The 13,292-nt window shown below is 45.0% G+C and overlaps 1 protein-coding gene across 1 annotated transcript; it reads left to right on the top strand.

Annotated features, from left to right (window-relative positions):
* Positions 1 to 7,881: 7,881 nt before the first annotated feature.
* LOC140221584 (uncharacterized) lies at positions 7,882 to 9,966 on the top strand. Its single transcript, XM_072291336.1, has 3 exons — positions 7,882 to 8,013; positions 9,196 to 9,285; positions 9,376 to 9,966. Exons 1-3 carry the CDS (start codon positions 7,882 to 7,884, stop codon positions 9,964 to 9,966), a joined length of 813 nt encoding a protein of 270 aa, XP_072147437.1.
* The last annotated feature ends 3,326 nt before the right edge of the window (positions 9,967 to 13,292 follow it).

Below are 13,292 nucleotides of genomic sequence, written 5' to 3'. Positions count from 1 at the left end.
AAGGATCTAGAGTGTCGACTAGATGGGGATGAATAGTCGAATCTGAAAAATTTGTACTTAAAAACAAGCTGATCAGACAACTCCGGAGATTTCCTGAGTACGGAAATTTAATTTCTGGAGAAATCTCCGGATTATTCCGGATTCCTTCGAAAACAACTTAAGCTCTAAGAAAAATCTGTTAGAAATTAGATCGATAAATATAGGTTGTTCAACGGGTTGTTCTAAGACTATTCAGCAAGATGGAACAGCTCCAAGCAGGCTAGAAAAGTAGATCAAGAATAAACCCTAAATATATGTTCTATGCAAGAACAATAAGAAAGAGTGACACAAGGATTTGTTACCGGAGTTCAGCTTCACACCACGAAGCCTACGTTTTCGTTGAGAACTCACAAAGGGTGGGCTTATATTAGCAAGCCACTTTCCTCCCTCTAGCGACCACAAAGATCAAGCTAGAGTTACTTACTCGATCGTAGGGTAATACAAACTTCCCGAAGCAGTCACAAGCTTGGATGCTCGTCCGGGACGCCTAGCCGGCTAGGAGCTTGAAGCTCCAAGAGTAACAAACACGAATCGCCGTCCTCCCTCCGCAACGGGCTGCTGCCCTCCTTTCTCCGCCCAGCCCCTGCTCATTGCCCGGCCCCGCCTTGTCCTCATCCAACTTTCAGCCACTCTCATCCTCAGAGAAGCTGGGTTGCCAAACAAACCCCAGCTTTCAGAAAGCCAGCATTACGGGACTACAAGCCAAAAGCCAGCTTTCGGAAGCAAAGCTCAAACGAGGCCTAAATCGTTTCCATCTAAAGCCATCGGAGTCAATGCTCTACCCCTTCCATCCCAAAATACTATTTATTTTAAATTTTTTAGATATACATATAACTTTTGAAACGTAACTAGACAATATTATATATTTAGGTGCATATATATACTTAAATAAAAATGAATAATAATTTTGAAACAGAGATAGTAGTAAGTTGAGAATTAATCCATTATAAGTATCTTTTTTATCGTGCCTGTTTCAGACTAATATCGGGAATTATTCTTTTTCCGATCAAGTAGAAAAGAACCTACGTAAAATTAGAACAAAACTCTTATAAAAACATCACAACAATGAAGCTAAACTCTTACATTTTTCGGTGGGTCGAAAATCCACCCTTAGACAGGTAAAAAAAAAGCCAAGCCTGTCTTGACTTTGTAGGAACTGCCGAGCAGGGATGCGGGAAACAACCGAAATAAATAGCGAGAGTAAATTTCTTATATATTACTAGAAGCTATACCTAGTTTTTTTTAAAAAAAGACTATATGTGGAAAAGATCTTTTTGCCCCCTTTCAGTGAAAAATCTGGCTATTTCTCTTGCCTGTCATTGAGCTATTTCTTTTCCCTGCCATTGAGCACTGATTATTGTTGCATACTTATACTATAAAAAAAGCATAAACTATTGATAGATAAATACATAAGTGCGTGAGTATGGTTTATGGACGAACCAGAGTTCAGAGATACTCTCTCTGTTCCAAAATGTATATTTTGTTCTGACTTTTCTTGCATCTAGAAAAGTTAAAATGACTTCTAATTTAAAATGGAGAGAGTGCAATTCGTTTTTTTTAAGCGCATTAGCCATGATTCACTCAGTGCAATGCTCATGTGGCTTACTCATGCATGCTGCGCTCAAACCAGCCTAGTCTGCTTGCTCGTCACGACCTGCGTATGTACGTTGCGCTCAAACCAGCGTATAAAAAAATTTTAAAAGCATTATGAAAATGAAATGCCAAGCCAATCGAGTCCAGTACCAGTACATGCACCCAGTCAATTCCCATTGCGGTGGCGGTAGTTGTAGGCTTGCGGCGACACCAAGGACTATAGATTTCCATTTATGCCGGCCCGAGCATGTCATGAAAAAGCACGGTCCAGGAACGGCCTGACCCGTGACTCATAGTGCCATTGCCTGGCACGGCACTAACCGTGCCTGGGCCTCCATTTCGACCCGTAGTGCTGGCACGGGCACGGCACGCTTAATGGGTCGGCACGACAGTGGCCCGATTCCTCCCATCCGTTGGATGCCATCAGGATGCATCATCACCGTTAGATGAGAAATATGTGCCTGCAACCCTAACTCTCCCTCCTCTCCTGTGCAGCTGCGCTCTCACTCAGTCACTCTCGATCTCTCCCATCTCCCTGACGGCCGGACCCTCCCTGCTTCTCTCCCGTGACCGCCCACGGGGGGCCGCCGCCGCCGCCGCCGAAGCGCGGCCGCGGCTTCTCCCCTCCCTATCTGGCTCTCTCCCGTGGCCGCCCACGGGGGGCCGCCGCCGGGGCGCGGCCCCGCGGCCGGGAGGCGCGGCCACCGGGAGGAGCGGACGGACCCCCGCCGCCGCCGGGAGGAGTGGAGGCGCAGCCGCGGACACGATGGGCTGCCGTGCCGGCACGGCACGGCTAACCGCCCATAGGGCCGTGCCTGTGCCGAGGTCTCGGCACGGCGGCACTATCAGGCACGGCACGAGTAAGCCACCGTGCCGCGTAGTGCCGTGCCTAGCCGTGCCGTGCCTGATCGTGCTCGTGCTAGTGCCGTGTTGTGCGGCCCGGTTGGCCATGTATACCCAGGACATACCTTACTATTGCTGCTTCCACCACGTCCTTATGATGCGGTGGCATATGACCTGTTGTAGATATTATATTTGTGGTGCTCTCTAGTTCACGCAGATCTACATGGGCTGGTAAGTGTGGTTACTAAACTTTACTTCGACGAGAATACTACTATCCCTAGGATACTATGTTTTTATGCTTTTTTTTTCTTTTTTGCGAATCTATCTATGTTTTCATATGCTTTATGAAGTTCCTTTTTTATTTTTAATGTATAAAAGGAGTTTGAACTAGAGTTTAGCCAACTTAACATGAAATCTGGAATTAGCCATTTTGACCGAGTACCGGAGCACGTGATAATCATATTTGCCATGGTGGTGTTTCAGTAAAGGTGGCAAATTAATCAAGATTATTCTAGGTCCGGATGTTGCATTGGTTTGTTGGAGGTTAAACAAGTACAACATGTAGTACTCTAGATTATTTATCAAGACAAAGTTGCAATCAAGAGGCAAGAGCTCAGTACCAGCAATAAAAGAAGCTAGGCTTTGTATGGTTTGAGATTGAAGGTGAGATACGATGCATAGCGCATACAATAACACTAGTACTGTGTCTGTGTGGAACAAAGCAATGCACGCCCTACTTGCATATATTGGCTCTTCTTTTTTAAAGGCACTACCTACCTCCTAAGCATGCATGCATGCGTAATGCACGCAGCTCTAGCTCCTGCTAATCTTCTTCATGGATCCGCCACCTCCGCCGCATCTATCATGGCTATGCCGTCACTGCCACGCACCGTACAATTGTTGCTGCGCCTGTCTCTCGTACCATGGAACTCGTGCGCGCGCACTCACGGGGTGATCGAGCTCCGGCGCGGCAATCGCGGCTGCTGTTGTCTCCGCTGGTGCTGAATATATATGCTGGGCGACGACCGAGGATCACCGAGAACGCGGCGCGCCATGCGGAAGCGGCGCGTCACCCAGGCGGAGCGAGACGAGGGACGACAACGAGCAAGAAGAAATTAAAGACGGAAAAGTAACAACAGGACAAGTCCATTGACGATCGTTTATTTTATTTATCCCAATTCGGAGAGCGGAATACATACTCGCCTCGCTCACACGGAGTACATCACAAAGCAGCTAGTGTGTACACATACACACCTTACGTAGAATGTCAGTGGAGAAGGAACCCGGCACTTGCCCCAACAGTGAACGAGGCAAATCTTTTTTTTTTATTATTAACCAGGTCCCTGTCTCCCCGGCCGGTCGATCATATCTTGATGCCGCACTCCGCCAGCGCGTCCTGCAGGCACCCGCGTGTGGGTAGCAGGATGCATTTCGTGATGGCTGACTTGATGCACTCAATCATCTTGTCCCTGAGTATAGGAAGATCTCCGAGCTCTTTAGCAGGTCCGGGAACATGTCGCTGAGCGAGATGAGCTCGCCAGCGACATCAGCCGCCGGTGGTGATGCAGAGGCAGACGACGGGCGCCCCGCGGCCCCCACCAGCAGGGCCTGCTCCTGCCCGCTGGTGGCGGCAGGCGGCGCGAAGGGAGTAGTCGTATACGTAGCAGCAAGCCACTAGGGGTAGGGGCGGATGCTGCAGAGAGTCAGGGGGGCCCGTGCCCCCCCTCCATCTGTCACGGCTTGTTTCTCTCTCGCGCGCACACTGATGAGTATCTTCCGAGTCCAAAGCAGGGCGCACGACTAATTGTAGCAGGATGCATTTCGTGATGGTTGACTTGATGCACTCAATCACCTTGTCCCCGAGTACCTTAGGGAGATCTCCGAAGCTCTTTGGCAGGTCAGGAACACGTCGCTGAGCGAGCTCGCCAGCGACATCAGCCGCCGGTGGTGGTGGTGTAGAGGCAGACGACGAGCGCCCTGTGGCCCCCACCAGCAGGGCCTGCTCCTACCCGACGGTGGCGGCAGGCAGTGCGAAGGGAGTAGTTGTAGTAGCAGGCATGACGGCACGGCATCCTGGCTGCGGCAGCCACCCTGCTCCTCACTCTGATGCTCGCGCATCCTGGCTGCGGGCAGGAGCAGGCGGCCCATGCTCGTGGCTGCTGCCACCGGCGCCGCCGCCGTCATGCTTGCTACTACGACTACTCCCTTCGCGCCGCCTGCCGCCACCGTCGGGCAGGAGCAGGCCCTGCTAGTGGGGGCCGCGGGTGCCCGTCGTCTGCCTCTGCACCATCACCACCGGCGGCTGATGTCGCTGGCGAGCTCATCTCGCTCAGCGACGTGTTCCCCGACCTGCCAAAGAGCTTCGGAGCCGCCGGTGGCAGCAGCCATGAGCACGGGGCCGCCTGCTCCTGCCCGTAGCCAGGATACGCGAGCATCGAGTGAGGAGCAGGGCGGCTGCCGCTGAAGCTTCATCTTGCCTTTTGCCTGTTCACTTCAGCTTATTTTAATAGCTTATCAGCCACTAAACAGTGTTTTCTTCTCATAACAAATCAGCCGTTTCAGCTTTTCAGCCGGTTTATAAGCTGAAGCGAACAGGCCATTGTTTCTCTCTCGCGCGCGCACACTGATGCCGAATCTCGAAAGGAGGATTGAGGATTGGAGTATCTTCCGACGCAGCTGCTATTTGTAGTCGAGCAACCAACGCAGTTGTGCGCCCTCGAGCAGGCAAATTTTACTCGACGACACCGGCCACATGCACAGTTCAACGTCATTGCATTATGTACCATTGCATTGTTGCCATGGTACATCACTATCACTATTACTAGTGTTATTTAATAACTGGACGTACTATAGAGTTTGGCATCGTAGGTTTGGTACTCAACTCAGGCCTTGTTTAGTTGTCAAAATTGGAAGTGCCAAAATTATTATGCCGGCACTGTAGCACACTGTAGCGTTTCGTTTGTATTTGTGAATTATTATCCAAATATTGACTAATTAGGCTCAAAAGATTCGTCTCGCAAAGTACAACAAAACTGTGCAATTAGTTTTTAATTTTATCTACATTTAGTACTCCATGCATGTACCGCAAGTTTGATGTGATGGGGAATCTTCTTTTTGCATAGTGCCAAAGTTGGGAGTTGGGGTGAAGTAAACAAGGGCTCACTGCTTAGATTGGTAGATGATTCTGGATGATGAGATTAATGAAGAGGAGGAAATCAATACTTTTTCTTTGTGAAACAGAGCAAGAAAGAAAGAAATTTGCATTTTGCCTGCTCCCTCCGTCCCGAATTGTAGCTAATTTTTTTAGCATTTTTAGGTGCATAATATTTGCTATGTGTTTAGATAGTCCATGTCTATATGCATAGTAATGTTTATGAACCTAGAAAATCTAATCCTGCTACGAACCGACTAACGACTAATTCATTATTCTGCTACGAACGACTAATTTGTCTTGTGTCGTCTGGAGCTCTCGCGAACGTCGCCCTCCTCTTGCTCTCAACATCTCTTGCACGCCAGAGCTCTTGCTCTGGTCCCATTACTCTCCATGGCGTAAGGTTAGGCGGCCAGCGATGGAGGGAGGACCTTTCTCGGCGTGGCCTCAGCCCAGCAGGAGAGCTGCCTGCATGCATGCAGCATGCTTAGGAGATAGTAGGACTTGGAAGGGTCATGACATGAATTCTACAATTCCCAACTACTACGTAGTACTAGTGTAATAAGTGCACGTGCATGATATAAAAAGGACTACATACTACCCTATGAAGTAGGACTTAAAAGAGATAATTCAATTTTTTTTGCATGATCATTTGTTTTATCTTCCTGACTAAGAAAGAAGCATTATAAAATTTGCCGCGAATCAGATATAAAATTCCAACCATAAAGAACAAAACCAAATAAACTAATGTCCACTCCTTTTAACATGTCCATCCTCCAAGATTGCCCTTGCCTTTCTAATAGAGCTCTGTTTCATACCAACAGACCTTCTCAGTCCTGTTTGGGAATTTGGAGCTGGCAGGAAGAATTCCATTGTCCTTCACACAAAAAAAGTAAACACCTTAATTATCACAACTGAATTTAGAAGAGTGCAAAGGCATATAATCCAATTTTAGTATCTTACCAATATTTTCAACACCTTCATCCATCAGCACAGCCACATAGATACCTGGATGGATCCAATTTTAGTATCTTACCAATATTTTCAACACCTTGATCCATCAGCACAGCCACATAGATATCTTGATGGATCTTTCGCTGATCAAGACTGGTCTTCAGAAACCAATTTGAAATATCAGAGACTGATGAGGCTTACCAGCACCCCTCCACATTTCCTAACAACAGAGGAATTGCATCAACACACTAAGAAGGCATCACAGAGTTCTAAGATTACTGATCAGCAATGCAAATATGCTAGGCAACCAGCTGATTGCATGGTTCAGATACATAAATCTATATATACTGTGATTGTTCAGGTATCCATCTGTTCACAATAGCTAGCACAGTGCACAATATCATAGAGAGCATCCTATAATATTACGAACTTCACAGCTTCACTGTGTTCAGAAGATGTCACTACCAAACAAAAAGAACTGAAATTCATGTGTACCTTGGATGGTTCTCCAAAATAGAATGGCCGATAAATACTTCTGTGATCAAGAAATAAACACTGAACGCTATAAACATTCTGCTCGAGGGATGGAGAGATAACGTTGACATCGTTTTATTAAAGCATTGAGCTAAAAAAAGAACCTGCGGGCAATTGGAGTATCAAGGGCGCCTTTGGTACAGCTCCAAAAACGGCTCCCGAAGCTGTTTTCGCCGGAGCCGAACCAAACACAAAAACGGAAACGGCTTCACCGAGAAGCACTCCGGAGCCGGAGCACTTTTTGCACTGCACGCACGGAGCCGGAAAAATGGGCTCCGACGGCTTCTTCCCACTTGCGCCAGGGAGATGGCCCACAAGTTTCTCAAAATTACGTCAATTGCCACCACAAATAACAGGCGCTAGGCCTTCAGGCCTCCGCACGCGCTTTCTCCCCCCGTGCCGCTTTCTCACCTCGCGCAACAGCAGCGCCGGCGGCGCAATGTCCCAGGGCCGGCGCCCAACGGCGGCGCGCAGGGAAGGTCCTCCGGGCAGTGAAACCAGCGGATCGAGCCTTGCTGACCTCGATTCGGGGGTTGGGGGCGGCGGAGGCGCCGCATCTCGGCCGGATGCGGCCCTTCCCGGACCGGCGGCGGCCGGCCAACGGCGAGGGCAGCAGGCGGCTGGCCAGTCCGGGGGTGAGATGGCTCACCAAGCATCGACGGCGGGCGGAGGAGTGTGGCCCGGCGGCGGCCCCCCTGTGCTGTCGGCGGTGGCCCCCATGTGCTATCGGCGGTGGGCTGCTTGCTGGTTCGATGGCGGGTGGCGGAATGGGGCCGGATTGGTGGAGCAGCGCAGCGGCGGCCGCAGCTCTCGGGCCGGAGTGGCTGTCTAACATATTGGCAGCGGCGCCGGCGCCGGCAGCGGCGGCGAACGAGTTCGAAGAGGCAATGTCGGTGCCAGTTCGAGGAGCCTCTGCTCGCCGTGGAGGAGGACGCGGTGGCCGAGCACCTAGAACACCAGCGCCGATTCCTGCTGCCCCAGTAACCGTCGATGATGGAAGGTAAAAGTTATTGAGCATATCTGCCGCAACAAGAATAAGAAATTTTTAATTGATAAACTGCTACATGACATCATTCAGACAACGTATTCGATAAATTATGCTGCATTTGGCATTGTAAAGGTTTATTATATTGGAACCAGAAAATGGTATTGTGTGACATACCTATGTGTGAAAATGGTACCGTCAAAATAATGGCATTCTGTCCTGGCATACAATGACATAAATATCTATCAGAACCAGAAATAATGGTTGAAGACAAGCATGCGTATATATAGATTATAGAGTATAAATATCACAGAAGTGCAAAATGTTCACTAATAAAATAAGATATTGAGGAAACAATGAATACCAGATTTGTCCATCACAATTTGCATATCTAGCAGGACACACAGTGCAAATCCTTTAGAACGTTGTTATTATCACAATAACGAAATATAGCTTCCAGAACTCGTCGTACTGTTGTTCCTTCCCTGGATATTCTAGCAAGATTGTGTAGACAAATTCCTAACCAAAAGTTTGGACTTCCTGATTCTTCTCTGTTTTGAAAAATAATTTAAAAGAGATAAGATATTAGATAAACTTAGCACAACATAAACTTCTAAGTAGTCTATATGCCTGAACTTGTTTACATTGTCAAACTTAATTCACTGTGGGCAGCTCTAATATCTTTCCATGAAGAAATCCTTGTCAAAATGGAAACAGCAGGAGGTTCATGACCTCAGAAATCCTTGTCATACATCTCTAGGTGAAAATTGTATGTCTTACTTGTTATTTGGTGCTTACGGTACTGATTGGATTTCTCATACATCTCTAGGTGAAAATTGTATGTCTTACTTGTTATTTGGTGCTTACGGTACTGATTTGCAACAGAGACGCCGCTTGGTGTGATGAGAACACTAGAATAGTCTGTGAGATTTTTGCAGACGAAGTTCAAAAAGGAAATCGGTCAAGCACTCATTTGAATAAGACAGGTTATAAGAATGTCATCCAAAGGTTTCATGAGAGGACTGGTACTCTGTATACTAGAAAACAATTCAAGAATAAATGGGATAAATTGAAAATTGATTATGGAATTTGGAAGCAACTGACCAATAAGGAGACTGGCATAGGATGGGATGAATCAGGAAAAAATATAGTTATGCCAGAGAGTTGGTGGAAGGAAACAGCAAGAGTAAGTGCAACTTATTTTTCATGCTTAACAATGTTCCATTGTTTTGGTGAATGATTTATTTCCGTACTGATAATTATTCTTGCATTACAGAAAGTAAATGGATGTACTAGATTTAAGCACAGAGGGCTCCAAAATGAGGAAAGTTTGGGAATTATGTTCGAAGATCTTTGTAACACCGGGGATGATCATTGGTGTGCTTCTAGTGGTGCAAGACCTTCTCAAACAAATTGGGATTGTGATGCTTCTCCCATTAACCTTGATGATGAGGATGAAGCTGACAATGACGATGGCAGTGAACTAGAGGAGGTGACACCTACTACTGTGAGAGGGAAGAGAGGTAGAGTGGCTGATAACAAGAAGGGAAAGAAACCTAAGACAAGTGGAGGTCTTTGGTTTCAAGAACAAATGGGCAAGATTGTGGAGATGAATGAGCGAACAACTGCATCCTGTGAGTCCATTGCGAGGAGGGAGGACAAATCTGGTTGTTCAATCCAGGATGTCATGGTATTGGTGAAGGAATGTGGTGCTGTTCCAGGAACAAATGAACATTTCATTGCATCACTTGTTTTTACCAAAAAAGCTGAAAGAGAGATGTTCATGACATTGGACACACCTGAAGAGAGATTTGATTGGTTGACTAGAAAGCATGACTGGATGACTAGAAATGATGTGCCTAAGTAGAGCAACCACTGTATCCTTGCAATTAGTGCTATTTATTTGTTGTTCTAGTTTAATGGTTTGTAATATGTAGGTTTTGTATAACTTTCCATTGCTACTATTTGGAGTTGTAATAATGATACTATTTTAATGTTTATTTTTTGTGTAATGAACAAATCTGATTATTCTTCTCATGAGACTGATGAAAGTGATTCTGATGATGATGAATGGACTGTGAAAACTCTTGCATTGTTGAGGGGTGCTCAAAATATTCAATTTATGACTGCTATGCTTGCTTCCAAATATTTCTTGACATATCATGACAAAAAATGAGAATAGAACTCCATCATAGAGTCGCTTTGGTTGGACTATGGAAAAACTTCAGACTCCAGGACAGAGCCTTAAGATGTTCAGGATGGACCCACACCTATTCTACCAGCTGCATGATTTGCTAGCGAGTTCATATGGTCTTGAGTCATCTGTGCACATAAATTCTATGGAATCACTTGCTATGTTCCTCCTTGTGTGTGGCCAAGGTATGTCGAACAGTGCTATCGATGGTATATTCAACCATTCTTCAGAGACCATCAGTAGAAAATTTGAGGAGGTTTTGAATTGTGTGGTGGGTATGTGTAAGGACTACATAAGACCTATTGATCCTAACTTTAGTACTACACACTCAAGGATCAGTAATGATCAGAGGATGATGCCATATTTCAAAGATTGCATTGGTGCACTAGATGGTACTCACATTTTGGCAACACCACCTCCTCATGACCTCATAAGATATATTGGCCGAAGTGGCAAAGCGACACTAAATGTTCTTGCCGTTGTTGATTTTGACTTGCGATTTACATATGCATCTATTGGACAGCCTGGATCTATGCATGACACCAATGTGTTGTTCCATGCACTAAGACATGATTATGACAAATTCCCTCACCCTCCTGCAGGTAGGTTTATATTCTCTTATAGTTGTCATAAGTGTGCACATGGACATATTTAGAATGTAACTCATATAATTTTACATATGTGCTTAGGGAAATATTACAATGTTGATGGTGGGTACCCGAATAGACCTGGCTACTTGGCTCCATACAAGGGCGCAAGGTACCATGTGCCAGAATGGAGGAGGGGTCCTGCTCCAAGCGGTGAGCATGAGCTCTTTAATCATTTGCATTCAAGTCTTCGTAATGTGGTAGAGCGTGCTTTTGGAGTGTTGAAAATGAAATGGAGAATACTTCTCAAGATGCCAACTTTTCCATTGGAGAAGCAAATGATGATCATTGCCGCAACTATGTGCCTCCATAACTTCATTCGTGAGAACAATGCACAAGATAAACATTTTCGCAAATGTGATCGGAATCTTGATTATGTGCCTACCATACCATCAAGATATGCACGACATCTTCCTTCCCAAAATGCAAGCGATACATCAACTTCTGAATCGAATGATCGAGCAATGGATAGATTCCGTGATGACCTTGCAAGGGCGATATTTCTGTCTAGATCATCATGAGCATTATGTTGGCTTCTATGGTTGATGCGAGGATTATGCCTCATCTTTTGTAAAAACCACTACTATTAATGCTGAGGACTATGCCTCATCTTTTGTAAAATCCAGTAGCTAGTAATTGCAAATGAGCAAAGACGTGACCATCACAAAGACACAAACCATCTAAAAGATGAGATCTAGAAAATATTTCTATTTATTTTTTTAATTTATATGAACTAAAATTATAAATGGAAGGAAAACATACAATTCAGCAAAACAATCAAGTCATATATCAAGGGGCATATTCGACATTTGACACCTCCAATCCATTCATGAAAAACAGGGTGGAGCTGTTTTGCCGAACGTTTTCCAAAACGGCTTCAGCTCCACCAGAGAGCCACTCCACCAGAGGAGCCAGAGCCGGAGCCGTTTTTAGAGGAGCCGGAGTCCTGCCAAACTGGCCCCAAATCAGAGTATAGAGGATCCCATGGTCCTTTCTTTCACATATTGACTTTTTTTTTCCAAATATTTTATTCCTCACATGAGAAAATTTTGCCTTTTGCTTATCCATGAGGGCGGCATCCCAGCCACAACAGAAATGTATGCAATGCTTTCTGAAGCAAGTACGAAATCAAATTGTACTCCAGGATCCAAAATGCTTAGATCAATTTCTAACAATATAGTTATCTGGAACCCATCCATTAGTAAAGACAGCTTCTAACATTATTATGGCAGCTAGTTTCACATTCACAATTCTGCACCTCACAAAACTCAAGCAGAAAAGATCAAACAGCAAGATCTACTCACTTGTAAGATCAAACAGTGAGATCAAACATGTTTTAGAGAACAACAGGTTTAATCTCTCACCCAACATGTTTTACAAAATATAAATCCAATTCTAACTATTCTTTATTCTTGTTAACCAAACTACCACTACAGTTTTTTTTCTAAAATCTCAAACAGTATAGTAGTATACTGCAGGATCAAAAAACTTGAGCTATCTGATACATCAATCTAATACAATTGACTTGACACAACATTTTCAATTTTAGGAGGGCCATACCTTTTATCTGTTTATCAACATTGGCTCTTGCCTGTTGTTGTCTGAGCCCTCCTCAATGTCCACTGATTTTTCCATCATGCACATCGCTGTCGGGATCTCGATGCTGCCAGAATACAATGCCCAAATTTGAAAGAAAACATAAACAAATTGGAAAAGAACAAAAGAAAAAACTATGAGCTCCAGATAGTTCGTGTTAGCTTGATTATGTGACTTACCTGGGCGCAAAGTGTTTTTTTTTCCATCTCCATCATTTCAGCGTTGCTCCCCAAACCTAATTGAAACATGAACAGATAGATCGTCAGCTCATTAGAACCCATGGAAACCCTTTCAGGTTACAGTAATTCTAATTACATTTTCTCAAGCTTAAACATTTTTTTTCTGAAAATCAACAAACAACATCAGAAGTTAAAACGAGCTGCATGCATAACAGCAAGGCCAAACAGAGAATCCCATCACCATTACCATTACCCGGTGCTCCCATCAACAAAAAAAAATCTCAATATCTAGTAATTACGATGTTTGGACAGCAACCATTTTTAATGAAACTCACATAAAAGAGATCATATTCACAATTCATAAGTCACCTGAATGCTGGATGATACATTTGAATTATCCATGATTTCTTTCCTTTTTCTTCTAAGCTAAAAACTATGGATAATTAAAAACCAACTGTTTCCAGAGCAGTTAGCCTGGACAATTCAATTATCCTTTTCTTTTTTTTATTTTCCAAACATCTTAGGTTGATATTATCACACTTTCTGCCATAGGGGTCATCCGATCAGACCAATCTAC

This window comes from Setaria viridis, chromosome 1 (genome assembly GCF_005286985.2).
Source record: "Setaria viridis chromosome 1, Setaria_viridis_v4.0, whole genome shotgun sequence".
Lineage (NCBI taxonomy): Eukaryota > Viridiplantae > Streptophyta > Magnoliopsida > Poales > Poaceae > Setaria > Setaria viridis.
The sequence above is the reverse complement of the archived record's forward strand: the minus strand, read 5'-3'. Positions and strand labels throughout refer to the sequence as shown.